Below are 20,460 nucleotides of genomic sequence, written 5' to 3'. Positions count from 1 at the left end.
AGCAAGTCGAGTTTTATTATTTATATGATTACCAATCGCTCCTATCTATTCGAAATAATAAGGATACAATCTAGCAATACTCTTTTTTAGGTACTTACTAATATTCCTATTAAAACAGAAGCTCGAGGGGTCAGATCGAACCTGCGACTTTTACATCGCTAGGCGGCCCGTGAAGCTTTGTACTATTGACGCTACAATGTATGCCTTTTTAGTTCTGTCGCTTCCCTATTTCCCGGCAAGTTTGAATTTGTAACTGTTCTATATTCGAATGTGTTTAAATTTTGAATCTCAAAACAGTTGAAAGTATCGGGTTAATGCTATTGTTTAGTCACAGCTTCGATTGGAATCTCTCAGGTTACTTACGAAAATGAATCTTTTTAAGGAAAATGTTCGTGCTATAATTTTCTACAACTTTAGAAGAGGCCTGACACGGCTTCAGTGTTTTGAAGAGTTAACATTTGTGTTCAGTGATGAAGTCCCATGTCTGCGGACTGTCGAACGCTGGTATTTAGAATTCCAGCGTGGACATACTAGTGTTAGTGACAAATCTCGCGAAGGACGCCCAAAATCCGCCTTCACTAAAGATAACATCATTGTCGTGAGACGACTAATTCTCGAAGATCGTCATGTGTCGTATCGAGAGATAGAGGCTCTATTAGGCATCTCAGGGACAACTATTCAGAAGATCTTGCATGAAGCACTTGGTGTGAGAAAGCTAGTTTGCCGTTGGATACCGCATCTGCTTTCCAACGATTACAAGGCGGCCCGCGTCAGATGGTGTAAGAAAACTCTGCAAAGGTTCAACCGAGGAGAGTCAAATCACTTCTACGACATCATCAGTGGTGGCAAATCTTGGAAGCCAAAGCCGACTAAAGTTGTTCGTTCTCGAAGCACTTCAAAGAAGATGGTGGCCACGTCCGTTGGAAAAACCGGCCACGTTGCGACTATTGCACTTGAAGATCGTAGAACGGTTAACGCAGAGTGGTATACCACAGTTTGTTTACTACAAGTCATCGCCGAACTTCGAAGATCTAACTCAAAGCGACGCATCATCCTGCACCACGGCAACGCAAGCTCACACAGCGCTCGTCAAACGATTGAGTATTTGAAGCAAGAAAAAGTAGAAATTCTTGACCATCCTCCATACAGTCCTGAACCAAGCCCTAACGATTTCTTTACATTCCTAAATTTAAGAAAAGTCTTCTGATCAAAGGTTCCAGTCCGGTGAAGAAGCAGTCGACGCTTTCAAGTCAGCCATTTTGAACACCACCACTTTAGAGTGGAATAAATGTTATAATAACTGATTTGAGCGAATGGAAAAGTGTATTAAGCTACGTGGTGAATACCTTTAAAAACAATAAAAAGTACTATAAGGTTCTAGTTGTGTTTTTTTCTTCAAATGACAAAACTTAAAAGGCATGCCTCGTATTAACATGAGCTATGATTTTGCTTTAAACAGCCAAGATTAATTTCAGTTTGTCTAAATAAAAACCTTTTTGCAGACCATCGTCTAAATATATAATCCGAATTTAATTCGAGACAGACTTCTTGATAAGAATCCGAAGAAACTCCAATATATATACAAAAATACCAGTACTACACGTTCGCTTCATATGACCGTCGTCTTATAAAATGCAGCCATAGACCGAAGTATTTTTGACATAAAAGACAATAATTGATTTATTTTGTAATTGTATAAAATTTAATTTTAAAACTTTATAACAAATTTTATTGTTTCGTAACACTTTCGCATTTATAATATTAGTAAATGTTCATACTTCCTATCCAATTAAGGACGGGTAGCGACATCTCTCAAACTCCAACTTAACCAAACACAACGTCATACATTTTATCGGCCGCGATTAGTTAAATTTAAATCTTGTACCCGCACCCCTTCTCCTGTTTACTCCTTCTCCTCTGTACATTCGTTTAAGACATTACATGCAATTTTGATTGAGAGCCTAACGCATCTTTTATTTCTCTACACCTTCGAAACTACGTTACGCCTTGAATTGACATAACACTTGAGTTAAAGTAGTGAGGAGGAAATTATAATAATAACAATAATTTATTTATTCAAGTAACAAACCTCATATACAAAAGTACAAAAAATAAAATAAAGAGTGCTATCTATTATGAATGAGTGGGTTAATGAATTAATGATAAGGTAAGGAACGACATATTTCATTGTTATAAAACATTGTTTTTTTTGCATTAATTTTAATAAATATATGTTGTGAAATCATTAATTTAACTCGGGCCCAATTAGCTCGAAAGATCAGAGACGAAAGTCTTACTCTTGTCTTATTTTCAAAATAATAACTTGAGTGTTGCTATGCATAAAAGTAATCTATATTTTGAGTTTTATACTAATGCTTAAAAATTAAATAATATTTTTTTCGTTACTTTACTTTGCATTATAATAATATCTCTATCGGAAGTTTAGGTAACTTTATATTCTTTGCAAATATTTTATATTTCATATTATATACAAATTAATAAACAAATACCTGTTTTAAAATATCTTAATATTGTGACAAAACTAAAATATATTTTTTTTAATTACTTATATTAATTTATTTATTCTCCATTCGTTTAGAGCACCTCTCTAATATACAACAATAGGTCATAAATCACCCGTTGAACAAATGGGACGTTTGAGTCATCAAATTACGCGCGCTAGTTACATATTATCTGCTTCACTTTATATGTATAATGTCATTGTTGTTATTATTGATTTTGGTTATATTATTGGAATCGTAATAGTTAAAATGACTTCTAGGAAACTAGTACATATTATCATACACATATTCTTAAATAAAAAATAGCCAAACAAGCACAAACTAAATTGATTATTTAATTATTTTGAGTAATGAGATAATATGAATTAAAAAAAATACTTCGCGTTTGCGTTGTAATTCTCGACATCTTTTCATCATTATTTTAATAATGTTAAAAGTATTATTTTAAGTTTACAGAACACCTAATACGAATGGAGTGCAATATTTTGCTTTTCAAAAAAAAATACAACAATTCGCCATAGATAATAACTTCTAATGGAAGAAGATTCATTACCAATACTGTCGCGTTCGAAATTGACAGTTAAAATTTCAAATTAAAATCATTTATCACTGTTGGCAATACCGAATACGATCAACAAAAGAAAAGGGTGTAAATCGAAACTGAAGCCATTACCTAAAAAATAAAGCCAGTACTGATACATAAATACTTTTATATATTAAAAATGATGTCATCCATACAGTATCTAATGAAAAGTCCTTTCCATGGAAAAATTAAAGAGATCCCGGGTGTGTATGTTGATAACTTCGAAAAAGCTGAACGTCGAAACGCTAGAGCTTACTTCCTGAGCCATTATAACTCAGACCACATACAAAGGCTACATTCAGCTCAGCTATTAGACGTTTTGTTGAAGAAGAACATCACAATATATACGACCGAGCTGACAGCAGCTATTATAAATGACGACAAACATGATGAGAGAATTATGAAATGCGTTCGAGCTCTAAAAATGGGTATGTTATTGTTATCATTCAAAACTTAATCATTAAACATATCTTTGCTCGAAACATTGTACATTATCATAACGCCGATGATAAACGCGTTTTTTGTTGAAGATTCTTACTCGTAGACCAGAGTGCGAAAGTTGGAAGTGTATACTTCCATTCCTTTGGAAGCACGTAAAGCCGTTGGTCCTGTGCTTGAACTCTTTTCCGTTTTGTTGTATTTGCCATCGAATCGGAATATGAGATTTAGGGAATAGAGAGTGCATATATGAGACAACTCTGTGCCGAGCTACCTCTGTGCCAATACAAGCTTTACGAGCCATGGAATTGTACACACTTCTAACTTCTAGACTCAGTTGCTACTGAGAAATTTTCGACAATATAAATCAATAACTTCTTGGTAGCCCGAATTGGGCCCAGGGCTTTTTAACCCAGGACCTCAATATCTGCGGTCTTATATAAGCCACTAGACCAACAAGACGTGTAATACGAAGTTACACAGTAAATTATTATAAACAAAGTTGTTTATGAGCTAACAAGTGCTTTTGAATTGTTACAATTGTTGTTTTATTTCAAAATTTTAGGTTCGACACAAATATCTTTGCCTGGTTTGCCTGAAAAAGACATACCGGAATTGTGTCTCACTGTCACATTGATACCAGCCAGTCACAGCGCTGCATCAACAATGTTTTTATTCTCAACAACGACACATAACATTCTGTTTATCGGAGAATACCATATCAATCGTAAAGACTTGCCAAGCTTCAAGCATCTGCATGTTGACGATAAACCCATAAAATTGGATGCGATGTATGTTGACACAACCATGCAGCATTTGGATTGCGAAAACTTCACGAAGCGATCTAACGGTGTACAAAGAATGATATTTGAAATTAGATGTTGGTTGAACTGGAATGAGAATAATGCAATTGCAATACAGACATCTGATAAATATGATTATGAATTTGTCTTTAATGAGATATACAAACAATTAAACATGAAAGTATTCGTGCATTCGGAAAGATGGAGTTTTTACAGGTAATTTTTGATTATTAAATAAATTATTCAAATTTTGTTACTTTAAGCAAATTTTTAGAATTTTGCATAGATATATGGGAATTGATATATAGTCAAGTCTTGACTATAGACTGTTCTAATTAAAGTAGGAGTGAAAACTTAACCACTTTGACATTGGATGTACGTAGTGGTTAAATCCACTCTTTAGACCACTCCATCTCCAGACTCCATGTCTTTAGACCTTCGATAAGAATAGAGTATAAAATTGGTAGTGGTGGAGTATAAAAGTTATGGTGTGGTAGACAGCGGCAAAACTGATGGTAACTGGTCACCACTGCCTGTAGACATTTTGTATAATGTAATGCAAATCTGAATCTGTGTCACCATGTGTCTTGGGAACTAAGATGTTGTGTCCCTTGTAGCTCTGCTATACTCTGACTCACTCACTCATTAAACCGAAATGCAATGAACTGATGAGTGGATGGTCACAACTTGTGGCTTGCACAAAACCCTACCACCGAGTAAAAAGTTTTAGATATATAGTACAAGTTTTTCTTCATATTCAATATATAAGTTATGTTATCTTAAAGAGATGTGTTTGTTTTTCAGTTCAATACAGGAATTAGTGCCCGGGGTGACAAATAACGAAGAATCTACTAGAATACATTTATGTAGAAACAGAAGCGAGGATAGTTCACACACCTCATGCGTACAGAAATGTCATAATAATTACTTACTTGTAGATGTATTCCCTATGCCATGGCAGAATTACAAAGATGGAAAATGCTCAGTTTCGCGCGTGACCCAGGAGCAGCGGCTGGACGTGTGTTTCGCTACTCATTGTACTTTAAGAGAGATAGATTATTTTGTTGATTATTTTGCACCGAATAGAATAATTGGTTATCCTCATGAATATGCAGGAAAGCTTGAAAGAAATGAGCTCTGTTATTATAGTAGAATTGGCAAAAAAAGAGTTAAGATACCTAAAAGAGTCGATGATGATTTGAAGAAATTGATGTTTGGATAAATAAAAATGATGCTGTTTTGTAATTAAGAACAAGGTGACATATTTGTTATATAGATGAACAAGTTCTTCAACATATGCAGCATCGTAAAGTCTATTCCAACTGAAGGAGTAAAGACAAATAAATTTTGATATGACAACATTGGTCGAGATTTTTTAAAGTCGTATATTATACCATGATTTTTTTTGTTTATATTTTAAAGTACATAATGCATATTTGAATTATACATATAAGATATTTAAATTGTAAGGTAGCAGCAGTAAACGAAAATAGAAAAAAAGATTGTTTTGCTAACTCGCAAATAGCCACACTAACTGAAAAAGACAGTAAGTAAAACAATTATTTCGAAATCACAGACAGTCACTCCAATGATATTTATTTGTTTATGTAAAGATGCGTTATAAATAGTATTATATTATAAATATATTAATCGAGAATTGTATGTAGTGTGTTATATAACAGACCTATTAGCATATTGCATGGAATATGTAAATATAAGGTTTTTTTTTCTTTACTCCTTCCGCCCTCGGGATATAGTACAATTGTATATCTAATGTGTATTCTACTATGTTATATGAAATAATATGATGAGAGTGTTTTTGTGTGTGATATATATATCACGTATTTGTATCTCAACGGACGTGTTGTCCGTGCCTGTGGAGTATCATATCTTTAATTTATATTAACGTAACTGCCATTACTAGCAGTATCACAATCTACGATTTAGGATTAAAATAATATAAATATATGGTATTCAAGTGTGATCATTAAAATGTAAAAGGTATAAAAATCTTATGTACTAACTTTGATAAATAATATTAAAGTAATTTGTTATCAAAAATTTGGTATTTATTTTAATATCTCTGGCAACATCTATAGGATTTTGTTAGTATTGGATAAATGGAAGATATATATTTTGTATAAAACTGACTGCCTCGTTGGTCTAGTGGCTAGATATAAGGCCGGAGATCCTAGTTACAAACCCCCAGGTCCAATAAAAACTTAATGTTTTTCTGTCGAAGATTCTCAGCAGTGACCTGGAGTCCCGACCGAGAAGAAGAAAGAGGCGATATGCGCTCCTTCTCCGCCCGCCGCGACTAGGGAGGTACTTAGAATCCTGGTAATCTGCCTAGAGAAGAAAGGCCTGCATGGGCGGGCCGAGGCCTATTTGCCCGTCCGATAACCCTTAACATAAAAAAGTTATAAATCTTATTTTACTCGTAAATAAAGGCAAATTAGGTATACATACATCGTTGAAAAATATAATTAATTAAAAAGTAAAATTAGTAAAATTAAAAAAATTATCAATCGTATTATTACATAATTACAATTACATAATTAAATGATCCGTTCAAATTATAATTTGTGATAATTTTTTTGCTATAGTTCGTTTTTATCTTTGGTAGGACAATGAGACTCGCTCGACGCGTGCTGCGTTTAGACTGTTGTTTTATTTTAGTAAAAGTTAGTTTGGTACGACACTTTTTTCAAAGGTTTTTTTGATAAAGATGCAAATATTATAAATATATAAATGTCGAATATTCATTATTTTGGTTTCGGTATAGATTTTAATGGTTGGAGTAAAATATGGGTAATTGAAGAGCATTTTGATAATTTTGATTTTGTTTTATGCAGCTTGGACGTCAGCTAATTTTGTTTTGACAGCACTGCCCCATACTTAAATTAAGTACGAAATATTTGGTTTAACCAGGACGTTATAGATAATAATGTGTCGTAACCGACGCGAGATACAGCGCATCATATTTAGGAAAGAGCCAAGTAGTAATGAAAGCTTACTTATAATGCATTCAGTATGAAAGCATTATAAGTAAGCTTATATTTTATAGCAGGTATATTGTTGTCTATTCGCAGGCCTACGTATTTTTCTGTATTTTTTGTTCCAATGGTATATTGTCAATTTTAAAAAAATTAAAAAAAAAAAAAACCGAATCCTATTTTATCTATGTATTAATATACGTCAAAGAGAGCAAAGGTCCTTCCTTCCTATGTGTATCCTTGTGGTACACCACATGTAATAGGTAAAGCATCACTTGGGAATTTTTCTATTCGGACTACTTGTGTTCTGTTTGTTAAATAAGATTCAAATATTTTTAAGGCATTACCAGTGATCCCTATACTTTCTAGTTTTTTTTTTAAGGTTAATTTTGACTGGCAGTATCAAAAGCTTTCTTCAAGTCAATAAAGATTCCTAACGCTATGTTTTTATTATCTTTATTTTTATTTTGTTTGATTTTTGTGATAAGATCAATGGTTGCTAACAAGTAAAACAGAAATTGGCCGATAATTTCCTGGATCACATTTTTGTCCCGATTTGTAAATAGGTAGTTGGAGTTTTTGACCTTTGCAATTTTCATTGTGTCAGTAAATACTCCGTTCATAAATAATGTATTGAAACATTCAGTCAAATCTTAGTGCTTGTCCCATCTGCCCCGACACTACAATAATTTCGTTATTAGTCGTTAAATCAAAAATAGATAATTTAGAATTAGTTTCATGGATGTTTGTTAAGGCATTGCTAATATTTTCATGGAATATTTTTGGTATTTTTTGTGCTAAGAGGGGCCCTATTGTGGAGAAGTAATCATTAAATGCATTACATATTTCGTGAGGCTCAGTAATTAATGTTGAGCTTAATAAGATTTTTGGAGGAGCACAACTTTTTGTAATTTTGTGATTTACTAGTGTTTACTAACTTCCACATCCTTTCTAGTTTTTTCGAACATCTGTTAAATTCTTTGCAATAGTAAGATTCTTTTGTGTCTGCAATTAGTCTAGCTACATGATCTTTCATTTAAACAAACTCTTCCTTCAACGTGTTATTATTTGTTTTTTTTTTTGGATTTGTGAAAATAGGATATTTTTGTTACTAATTTCATTGATTACATTTTTGTTAATCCAATCTTTTTTGGGTGGGTTCAGAACTTTAACCTTCGTTATTTTTTTTTTGTTTTGTGATAAACTTTATTTTCGCTTCCAAACGTGAATAATCACTTCCCAATTCCTCGTGTCCTACTTTATTTGATTGTAGTATAAAGTATATTATAGTCTATGGCATTATATTGAGAAAGAATGTTTTGAGGTGGTTTATTTTTTTTAATTTCTAGGTGAATCTGCCTATGATCGGACATAGAAAAATCCAGTATAGCCATATGAAATTTATCATTAATTAAATTGGTACTAACATGATCAATAATTGATTTTTTTTGGTATCGGATACTCTGGTAGCGTATTTTTTGTTTGTACTGTGTAGTCATCTTTTCTTTAGTTAACTTTTTTTCTGTCGCAGTTGCGACAGAAATAAACATCGATAAAGTCTGAAGTTAGTGTTACCGTACCGTTGTAGACAGCTCCTACTTCAACTGCATATCTTTCCAGCCGTACCCATAGATAGTTATTACCTCCTAAGTATGTAGATTCAGATAAATTGTGTTTCAAATTATTATGTATATATATATATATATATATATATATATAGAGACTCGACCTCCATCCAAATCGTTCCTATAATTATAGTAACGTGAATAATAAGTTAATTGTAATTCAAGCACTTGTTTTTCGGATTTGATCCAAGTTTCTGTTATTAAAATGACGTGAGTAGTATGTGGTATTGATTGTAAAATACATTTGAGTTATCAAATCTTCCTTTCTTACGTATGCTCCTTGCATTGAGAATGTAAGGTGTGGCTTGTTGATTTTTAGGTCTTGGTAATCGTTGGTGACTTGATAGGTAATGCTACTTACAGCGATTTCTGGATTTGTATTTAATGCTTGGAGTTTTTTGGAGTAATTTTTACTATGATAGGTGTCTCGTTGATATATTTTATTGTAAGATCGGTCTCACCATTATTTTCGTGACGTGACGCGACAACTCATCTTTCAAGCTTTTAAGGTATTTTTGTTGAGAAGGTGTCTGATCCGAATTTTATGTTTAGTTTTTTTTCATGTTTGGAGCCATCTTGGCTTATCATAAAAATGCATCTTAGTCGAAACTGAAGAGCAAGTGGTTTGCTAAGTATGCCAGATTTGACTTTGAAAAACTAACAAACATTGCAAGTTAAATAAAAGCTTATCAAAATGTTGAACTTTTGTATGTAACAGTCCAGTTTTATAATCAAGAAACGATTCGTTTTCGTTATATAATAGAATTGTCATCATTGGCTTGCAAATTACGGATTAAAAGGCTTTCAAAACCCGGGACCGACTCATAAAACACAAATGAGTTTTTCTGTAAATAAATAATCAGTTGCTGCCACAAGTTTGAAAAGCACTTAAAGTCAGGCATCGATTTAGTGACGCGAGGCCTCTAGGCACTTTTCCATTTGAAGTGCACCATTCGGAAGGTGTTATAGTAAAATTAATAATAATAATAACTTCTTCAAGACGATTTCGGCCACGGCGGCCAGTCTCCAGAGAGATTAGCCAACTGCGCAGGAGATATTATAGTGCACAAACACAGGTGCATTCTCTATTCCCTAACTCCCTAATGTCAGGAGGACATTTTATAAGACGAAGCTGTAATTCATTGCAGCAAGTCGAGTTTTATTATTTATATGATTACCAATCGCTCCTATCTATTCGAAATAATAAGGATACAATCTAGCAATACTCTTTTTTAGGTACTTACTAATATTCCTATTAAAACAGAAGCTCGAGGGGTCAGATCGAACCTGCGACTTTTACATCGCTAGGCGGCCCGTGAAGCTTTGTACTATTGACGCTACAATGTATGCCTTTTTAGTTCTGTCGCTTCCCTATTTCCCGGCAAGTTTGAATTTGTAACTGTTCTATATTCGAATGTGTTTAAATTTTGAATCTCAAAACAGTTGAAAGTATCGGGTTAATGCTATTGTTTAGTCACAGCTTCGATTGGAATCTCTCAGGTTACTTACGAAAATGAATCTTTTTAAGGAAAATGTTCGTGCTATAATTTTCTACAACTTTAGAAGAGGCCTGACACGGCTTCAGTGTTTTGAAGAGTTAACATTTGTGTTCAGTGATGAAGTCCCATGTCTGCGGACTGTCGAACGCTGGTATTTAGAATTCCAGCGTGGACATACTAGTGTTAGTGACAAATCTCGCGAAGGACGCCCAAAATCCGCCTTCACTAAAGATAACATCATTGTCGTGAGACGACTAATTCTCGAAGATCGTCATGTGTCGTATCGAGAGATAGAGGCTCTATTAGGCATCTCAGGGACAACTATTCAGAAGATCTTGCATGAAGCACTTGGTGTGAGAAAGCTAGTTTGCCGTTGGATACCGCATCTGCTTTCCAACGATTACAAGGCGGCCCGCGTCAGATGGTGTAAGAAAACTCTGCAAAGGTTCAACCGAGGAGAGTCAAATCACTTCTACGACATCATCAGTGGTGGCAAATCTTGGAAGCCAAAGCCGACTAAAGTTGTTCGTTCTCGAAGCACTTCAAAGAAGATGGTGGCCACGTCCGTTGGAAAAACCGGCCACGTTGCGACTATTGCACTTGAAGATCGTAGAACGGTTAACGCAGAGTGGTATACCACAGTTTGTTTACTACAAGTCATCGCCGAACTTCGAAGATCTAACTCAAAGCGACGCATCATCCTGCACCACGACAACGCAAGCTCACACAGCGCTCGTCAAACGATTGAGTATTTGAAGCAAGAAAAAGTAGAAATTCTTGACCATCCTCCATACAGTCCTGAACCAAGCCCTAACGATTTCTTTACATTCCTAAATTTAAGAAAAGTCTTCTGATCAAAGGTTCCAGTCCGGTGAAAAAGCAGTCGACGCTTTCAAGTCAGCCATTTTGAACACCACCACTTTAGAGTGGAATAAATGTTATAATAACTGATTTGAGCGAATGGAAAAGTGTATTAAGCTACGTGGTGAATACCTTTAAAAACAATAAAAAGTACTATAAGGTTCTAGTTGTGTTTTTTTCTTCAAATGACAAAACTTAAAAGGCATGCCTCGTATTAACATGAGCTATGATTTTGCTTTAAACAGCCAAGATTAATTTCAGTTTGTCTAAATAAAAACCTTTTTGCAGACCATCGTCTAAATATATAATCCGAATTTAATTCGAGACAGACTTCTTGATAAGAATCCGAAGAAACTCCAATATATATACAAAAATACCAGTACTACACGTTCGCTTCATATGACCGTCGTCTTATAAAATGCAGCCATAGACCGAAGTATTTTTGACATAAAAGACAATAATTGATTTATTTTGTAATTGTATAAAATTTAATTTTAAAACTTTATAACAAATTTTATTGTTTCGTAACACTTTCGCATTTATAATATTAGTAAATGTTCATACTTCCTATCCAATTAAGGACGGGTAGCGACATCTCTCAAACTCCAACTTAACCAAACACAACGTCATACATTTTATCGGCCGCGATTAGTTAAATTTAAATCTTGTACCCGCACCCCTTCTCCTGTTTACTCCTTCTCCTCTGTACATTCGTTTAAGACATTACATGCAATTTTGATTGAGAGCCTAACGCATCTTTTATTTCTCTACACCTTCGAAACTACGTTACGCCTTGAATTGACATAACACTTGAGTTAAAGTAGTGAGGAGGAAATTATAATAATAACAATAATTTATTTATTCAAGTAACAAACCTCATATACAAAAGTACAAAAAATAAAATAAAGAGTGCTATCTATTATGAATGAGTGGGTTAATGAATTAATGATAAGGTAAGGAACGACATATTTCATTGTTATAAAACATTGTTTTTTTTGCATTAATTTTAATAAATATATGTTGTGAAATCATTAATTTAACTCGGGCCCAATTAGCTCGAAAGATCAGAGACGAAAGTCTTACTCTTGTCTTATTTTCAAAATAATAACTTGAGTGTTGCTATGCATAAAAGTAATCTATATTTTGAGTTTTATACTAATGCTTAAAAATTAAATAATATTTTTTTCGTTACTTTACTTTGCATTATAATAATATCTCTATCGGAAGTTTAGGTAACTTTATATTCTTTGCAAATATTTTATATTTCATATTATATACAAATTAATAAACAAATACCTGTTTTAAAATATCTTAATATTGTGACAAAACTAAAATATATTTTTTTTAATTACTTATATTAATTTATTTATTCTCCATTCGTTTAGAGCACCTCTCTAATATACAACAATAGGTCATAAATCACCCGTTGAACAAATGGGACGTTTGAGTCATCAAATTACGCGCGCTAGTTACATATTATCTGCTTCACTTTATATGTATAATGTCATTGTTGTTATTATTGATTTTGGTTATATTATTGGAATCGTAATAGTTAAAATGACTTCTAGGAAACTAGTACATATTATCATACACATATTCTTAAATAAAAAATAGCCAAACAAGCACAAACTAAATTGATTATTTAATTATTTTGAGTAATGAGATAATATGAATTAAAAAAAAATATTTCGCGTTTGCGTTGTAATTCTCGACATCTTTTCATCATTATTTTAATAATGTTAAAAGTATTATTTTAAGTTTACAGAACACCTAATACGAATGGAGTGCAATATTTTGCTTTTCAAAAAAAAATACAACAATTCGCCATAGATAATAACTTCTAATGGAAGAAGATTCATTACCAATACTGTCGCGTTCGAAATTGACAGTTAAAATTTCAAATTAAAATCATTTATCACTGTTGGCAATACCGAATACGATCAACAAAAGAAAAGGGTGTAAATCGAAACTGAAGCCATTACCTAAAAAATAAAGCCAGTACTGATACATAAATACTTTTATATATTAAAAATGATGTCATCCATACAGTATCTAATGAAAAGTCCTTTCCATGGAAAAATTAAAGAGATCCCGGGTGTGTATGTTGATAACTTCGAAAAAGCTGAACGTCGAAACGCTAGAGCTTACTTCCTGAGCCATTATAACTCAGACCACATACAAAGGCTACATTCAGCTCAGCTATTAGACGTTTTGTTGAAGAAGAACATCACAATATATACGACCGAGCTGACAGCAGCTATTATAAATGACGACAAACATGATGAGAGAATTATGAAATGCGTTCGAGCTCTAAAAATGGGTATGTTATTGTTATCATTCAAAACTTAATCATTAAACATATCTTTGCTCGAAACATTGTACATTATCATAACGCCGATGATAAACGCGTTTTTTGTTGAAGATTCTTACTCGTAGACCAGAGTGCGAAAGTTGGAAGTGTATACTTCCATTCCTTTGGAAGCACGTAAAGCCGTTGGTCCTGTGCTTGAACTCTTTTCCGTTTTGTTGTATTTGCCATCGAATCGGAATATGAGATTTAGGGAATAGAGAGTGCATATATGAGACAACTCTGTGCCGAGCTACCTCTGTGCCAATACAAGCTTTACGAGCCATGGAATTGTACACACTTCTAACTTCTAGACTCAGTTGCTACTGAGAAATTTTCGACAATAAAAATCAATAACTTCTTGGTAGCCCGAATTGGGCCCAGGGCTTTTTAACCCAGGACCTCAATATCTGCGGTCTTATATAAGCCACTAGACCAACAAGACGTGTAATACGAAGTTACACAGTAAATTATTATAAACAAAGTTGTTTATGAGCTAACAAGTGCTTTTGAATTGTTACAATTGTTGTTTTATTTCAAAATTTTAGGTTCGACACAAATATCTTTGCCTGGTTTGCCTGAAAAAGACATACCGGAATTGTGTCTCACTGTCACATTGATACCAGCCAGTCACAGCGCTGCATCAACAATGTTTTTATTCTCAACAACGACACATAACATTCTGTTTATCGGAGAATACCATATCAATCGTAAAGACTTGCCAAGCTTCAAGCATCTGCATGTTGACGATAAACCCATAAAATTGGATGCGATGTACGTTGACACAACCATGCAGCATTTGGATTGCGAAAACTTCACGAAGCGATCTAACGGTGTACAAAGAATGATATTTGAAATTAGATGTTGGTTGAACTGGAATGAGAATAATGCAATTGCAATACAGACATCTGATAAATATGATTATGAATTTGTCTTTAATGAGATATACAAACAATTAAACATGAAAGTATTCGTGCATTCGGAAAGATGGAGTTTTTACAGGTAATTTTTGATTATTAAATAAATTATTCAAATTTTGTTACTTTAAGCAAATTTTTAGAATTTTGCATAGATATATGGGAATTGATATATAGTCAAGTCTTGACTATAGACTGTTCTAATTAAAGTAGGAGTGAAAACTTAACCACTTTGACATTGGATGTACGTAGTGGTTAAATCCACTCTTTAGACCACTCCATCTCCAGACTCCATGTCTTTAGACCTTCGATAAGAATAGAGTATAAAATTGGTAGTGGTGGAGTATAAAAGTTATGGTGTGGTAGACAGCGGCAAAACTGATGGTAACTGGTCACCACTGCCTGTAGACATTTTGTATAATGTAATGCAAATCTGAATCTGTGTCACCATGTGTCTTGGGAACTAAGATGTTGTGTCCCTTGTAGCTCTGCTATACTCTGACTCACTCACTCATTAAACCGAAATGCAATGAACTGATGAGTGGATGGTCACAACTTGTGGCTTGCACAAAACCCTACCACCGAGTAAAAAGTTTTAGATATATAGTACAAGTTTTTCTTCATATTCAATATATAAGTTATGTTATCTTAAAGAGATGTGTTTGTTTTTCAGTTCAATACAGGAATTAGTGCCCGGGGTGACAAATAACGAAGAATCTACTAGAATACATTTATGTAGAAACAGAAGCGAGGATAGTTCACACACCTCATGCGTACAGAAATGTCATAATAATTACTTACTTGTAGATGTATTCCCTATGCCATGGCAGAATTACAAAGATGGAAAATGCTCAGTTTCGCGCGTGACCCAGGAGCAGCGGCTGGACGTGTGTTTCGCTACTCATTGTACTTTAAGAGAGATAGATTATTTTGTTGATTATTTTGCACCGAATAGAATAATTGGTTATCCTCATGAATATGCAGGAAAGCTTGAAAGAAATGAGCTCTGTTATTATAGTAGAATTGGCAAAAAAAGAGTTAAGATACCTAAAAGAGTCGATGATGATTTGAAGAAATTGATGTTTGGATAAATAAAAATGATGCTGTTTTGTAATTAAGAACAAGGTGACATATTTGTTATATAGATGAACAAGTTCTTCAACATATGCAGCATCGTAAAGTCTATTCCAACTGAAGGAGTAAAGACAAATAAATTTTGATATGACAACATTGGTCGAGATTTTTTAAAGTCGTATATTATACCATGATTTTTTTTGTTTATATTTTAAAGTACATAATGCATATTTGAATTATACATATAAGATATTTAAATTGTAAGGTAGCAGCAGTAAACGAAAATAGAAAAAAAGATTGTTTTGCTAACTCGCAAATAGCCACACTAACTGAAAAAGACAGTAAGTAAAACAATTATTTCGAAATCACAGACAGTCACTCCAATGATATTTATTTGTTTATGTAAAGATGCGTTATAAATAGTATTATATTATAAATATATTAATCGAGAATTGTATGTAGTGTGTTATATAACAGACCTATTAGCATATTGCATGGAATATGTAAATATAAGGTTTTTTTTTCTTTACTCCTTCCGCCCTCGGGATATAGTACAATTGTATATCTAATGTGTATTCTACTATGTTATATGAAATAATATGATGAGAGTGTTTTTGTGTGTGATATATATATCACGTATTTGTATCTCAACGGACGTGTTGTCCGTGCCTGTGGAGTATCATATCTTTAATTTATATTAACGTAACTGCCATTACTAGCAGTATCACAATCTACGATTTAGGATTAAAATAATATAAATATATGGTATTCAAGTGTGATCATTAAAATGTAAAAGGTATAAAAATCTTATGTACTAACTTTGATAAATAATATTAAAGTAATTTGTTATCAAAAATTTGGTATTTATTTTAATATCTCTGGCAACATCTATAGGATTTTGTTAGTATTGGATAAATGGAAGATATATATTTATATATTTTGTATAAAACTGACTGCCTCGTTGGTCTAGTGGCTAGATATAAGGCCGGAGATCCTAGTTACAAACCCCCAGGTCCAATAAAAACTTAATGTTTTTCTGTCGAAGATTCTCAGCAGTGACCTGGAGTCCCGACCGAGAAGAAGAAAGAGGCGATATGCGCTCCTTCTCCGCCCGCCGCGACTAGGGAGGTACTTAGAACCCTGGTAATCTGCCTAGAGAAGAAAGGCCTGCATGGGCGGGCCGAGGCCTATTTGCCCGTCCGATAACCCTTAACATAAAAAAGTTATAAATCTTATTTTACTGGTAAATAAAGGCAAATTAGGTATACATACATCGTTGAAAAATATAATTAATTAAAAAGTAAAATTAGTAAAATTAAAAAAATTATCAATCGTATTATTACATAATTACAATTACATAATTAAATGATCCGTTCAAATTATAATTTGTGATAATTTTTTTGCTATAGTTCGTTTTTATCTTTGGTAGGACAATGAGACTCGCTCGACGCGTGCTGCGTTTAGACTGTTGTTTTATTTTAGTAAAAGTTAGTTTGGTACGACACTTTTTTCAAAGGTTTTTTTGATAAAGATGCAAATATTATAAATATATAAATGTCGAATATTCATTATTTTGGTTTCGGTATAGATTTTAATGGTTGGAGTAAAATATGGGTAATTGAAGAGCATTTTGATAATTTTGATTTTGTTTTATGCAGCTTGGACGTCAGCTAATTTTGTTTTGACAGCACTGCCCCATACTTAAATTAAGTACGAAATATTTGGTTTAACCAGGACGTTATAGATAATAATGTGTCGTAACCGACGCGAGATACAGCGCATCATATTTAGGAAAGAGCCAAGTAGTAATGAAAGCTTACTTATAATGCATTCAGTATGAAAGCATTATAAGTAAGCTTATATTTTATAGCAGGTATATTGTTGTCTATTCGCAGGCCTACGTATTTTTCTGTATTTTTTGTTCCAATGGTATATTGTCAATTTTAAAAAAATTAAAAAAAAAAAAAACCGAATCCTATTTTATCTATGTATTAATATACGGCAAAGAGAGCAAAGGTCCTTCCTTCCTATGTGTATCCTTGTGGTACACCACATGTAATAGGTAAAGCATCACTTGGGAATTTTTCTATTCGGACTACTTGTGTTCTGTTTGTTAAATAAGATTCAAATATTTTTAAGGCATTACCAGTGATCCCTATACTTTCTAGTTTTTTTTTTAAGGTTAATTTTGACTGGCAGTATCAAAAGCTTTCTTCAAGTCAATAAAGATTCCTAACGCTATGTTTTTATTATCTTTATTTTTATTTTGTTTGATTTTTGTGATAAGATCAATGGTTGCTAACAAGTAAAACAGAAATTGGCCGATAATTTCCTGGATCACATTTTTGTCCCGATTTGTAAATAGGTAGTTGGAGTTTTTGACCTTTGCAATTTTCATTGTGTCAGTAAATACTCCGTTCATAAATAATGTATTGAAACATTCAGTCAAATCTTAGTGCTTGTCCCATCTGCCCCGACACTACAATAATTTCGTTATTAGTCGTTAAATCAAAAATAGATAATTTAGAATTAGTTTCATGGATGTTTGTTAAGGCATTGCTAATATTTTCATGGAATATTTTTGGTATTTTTTGTGCTAAGAGGGGCCCTATTGTGGAGAAGTAATCATTAAATGCATTACATATTTCGTGAGGCTCAGTAATTAATGTTGAGCTTAATAAGATTTTTGGAGGAGCACAACTTTTTGTAATTTTGTGATTTACTAGTGTTTACTAACTTCCACATCCTTTCTAGTTTTTTCGAACATCTGTTAAATTCTTTGCAATAGTAAGATTCTTTTGTGTCTGCAATTAGTCTAGCTACATGATCTTTCATTTAAACAAACTCTTCCTTCAACGTGTTATTATTTGTTTTTTTTTTTGGATTTGTGAAAATAGGATATTTTTGTTACTAATTTCATTGATTACATTTTTGTTAATCCAATCTTTTTTGGGTGGGTTCAGAACTTTAACCTTCGTTATTTTTTTTTTGTTTTGTGATAAACTTTATTTTCGCTTCCAAACGTGAATAATCACTTCCCAATTCCTCGTGTCCTACTTTATTTGATTGTAGTATAAAGTATATTATAGTCTATGGCATTATATTGAGAAAGAATGTTTTGAGGTGGTTTATTTTTTTTAATTTCTAGGTGAATCTGCCTATGATCGGACATAGAAAAATCCAGTATAGCCATATGAAATTTATCATTAATTAAATTGGTACTAACATGATCAATAATTGATTTTTTTTGGTATCGGATACTCTGGTAGCGTATTTTTTGTTTGTACTGTGTAGTCATCTTTTCTTTAGTTAACTTTTTTTCTGTCGCAGTTGCGACAGAAATAAACATCGATAAAGTCTGAAGTTAGTGTTACCGTACCGTTGTAGACAGCTCCTACTTCAACTGCATATCTTTCCAGCCGTACCCATAGATAGTTATTACCTCCTAAGTATGTAGATTCAGATAAATTGTGTTTCAAATTATTATGTATATATATATATATATATATAGAGACTCGACCTCCATCCAAATCGTTCCTATAATTATAGTAACGTGAATAATAAGTTAATTGTAATTCAAGCACTTGTTTTTCGGATTTGATCCAAGTTTCTGTTATTAAAATGACGTGAGTAGTATGTGGTATTGATTGTAAAATACATTTGAGTTATCAAATCTTCCTTTCTTACGTATGCTCCTTGCATTGAGAATGTAAGGTGTGGCTTGTTGATTTTTAGGTCTTGGTAATCGTTGGTGACTTGATAGGTAATGCTACTTACAGCGATTTCTGGATTTGTATTTACTGCTTGGAGTTTTTTGGAGTAATTTTTACTATGATAGGTGTCTCGTTGATATATTTTATTGTAAGATCGGTCTCACCATTATTTTCGTGACGTGACGCGACAACTCATCTTTCAAGCTTTTAAGGTATTTTTGTTGAGAAGGTGTCTGATCCGAATTTTATGTTTAGTTTTTTTTTCATGTTTGGAGCCATCTTGGCTTATCATAAAAATGCATCTTAGTCGAAACTGAAGAGCAAGTGGTTTGCTAAGTATGCCAGATTTGACTTTGAAAAACTAACAAACATTGCAAGTTAAATAAAAGCTTATCAAAATGTTGAACTTTTGTATGTAACAGTCCAGTTTTATAATCAAGAAACGATTCGTTTTCGTTATATAATAGAATTGTCATCATTGGCTTGCAAATTACGGATTAAAAGGCTTTCAAAACCCGGGACCGACTCATAAAACACAAATGAGTTTTTCTGTAAATAAATAATCAGTTGCTGCCACAAGTTTGAAAAGCACTTAAAGTCAGGCATCGATTTAGTGACGCGAGGCCTCTAGGCACTTTTCCATTTGAAGTGCACCATTCGGAAGGTGTTATAGTAAAATTAATAATAATAATAACTTCTTCAAGACGATTTCGGCCACGGCGGCCAGTCTCCAGAGAGATTAGCCAACTGCGCAGGAGATATTATAGTGCACAAACACAGGTGCATTCTCTATTCCCTAACTCCCTAATGTCAGGAGGACATTTTATAAGACGAAGCTGTAATTCATTGCAGCAAGTCGAGTTTTATTATTTATATGATTACCAATCGCTCCTATCTATTCGAAATAATAAGGATACAATCTAGCAATACTCTTTTTTAGGTACTTACTAATATTCCTATTAAAACAGAAGCTCGAGGGGTCAGATCGAACCTGCGACTTTTACATCGCTAGGCGGCCCGTGAAGCTTTGTACTATTGACGCTACAATGTATGCCTTTTTAGTTCTGTCGCTTCCCTATTTC

At 33.2% G+C, this 20,460-nt stretch overlaps 2 protein-coding genes across 2 annotated transcripts; both read left to right on the top strand.

Moving 5' to 3' along the window:
- Positions 1-3,139: 3,139 nt before the first annotated feature.
- LOC126780021 (protein artemis-like) lies at positions 3,140-6,395 on the top strand. Its single transcript, XM_050504269.1, has 3 exons — positions 3,140-3,533; positions 4,109-4,562; positions 5,151-6,395. Exons 1-3 carry the CDS (start codon positions 3,245-3,247, stop codon positions 5,566-5,568), a joined length of 1,161 nt encoding a protein of 386 aa, XP_050360226.1. The 5' UTR covers positions 3,140-3,244; the 3' UTR covers positions 5,569-6,395.
- A 6,858-nt stretch (positions 6,396-13,253) lies between these two features.
- On the top strand, positions 13,254-16,503 carry LOC126780026 (protein artemis-like). Its single transcript, XM_050504275.1, has 3 exons — positions 13,254-13,647; positions 14,223-14,676; positions 15,265-16,503. The coding sequence occupies exons 1-3, from the start codon at positions 13,359-13,361 to the stop codon at positions 15,680-15,682; spliced, it is 1,161 nt and encodes a 386-aa protein (XP_050360232.1). The 5' UTR covers positions 13,254-13,358; the 3' UTR covers positions 15,683-16,503.
- Positions 16,504-20,460: the final 3,957 nt, after the last annotated feature.

The sequence above is a fragment of the Nymphalis io genome, chromosome 30 (assembly GCF_905147045.1).
Source record: "Nymphalis io chromosome 30, ilAglIoxx1.1, whole genome shotgun sequence".
NCBI lineage: Eukaryota > Metazoa > Arthropoda > Insecta > Lepidoptera > Nymphalidae > Nymphalis > Nymphalis io.
Note: the sequence above shows the minus strand (reverse complement) of the source record. Positions and strands in the feature narration are given on the sequence as shown.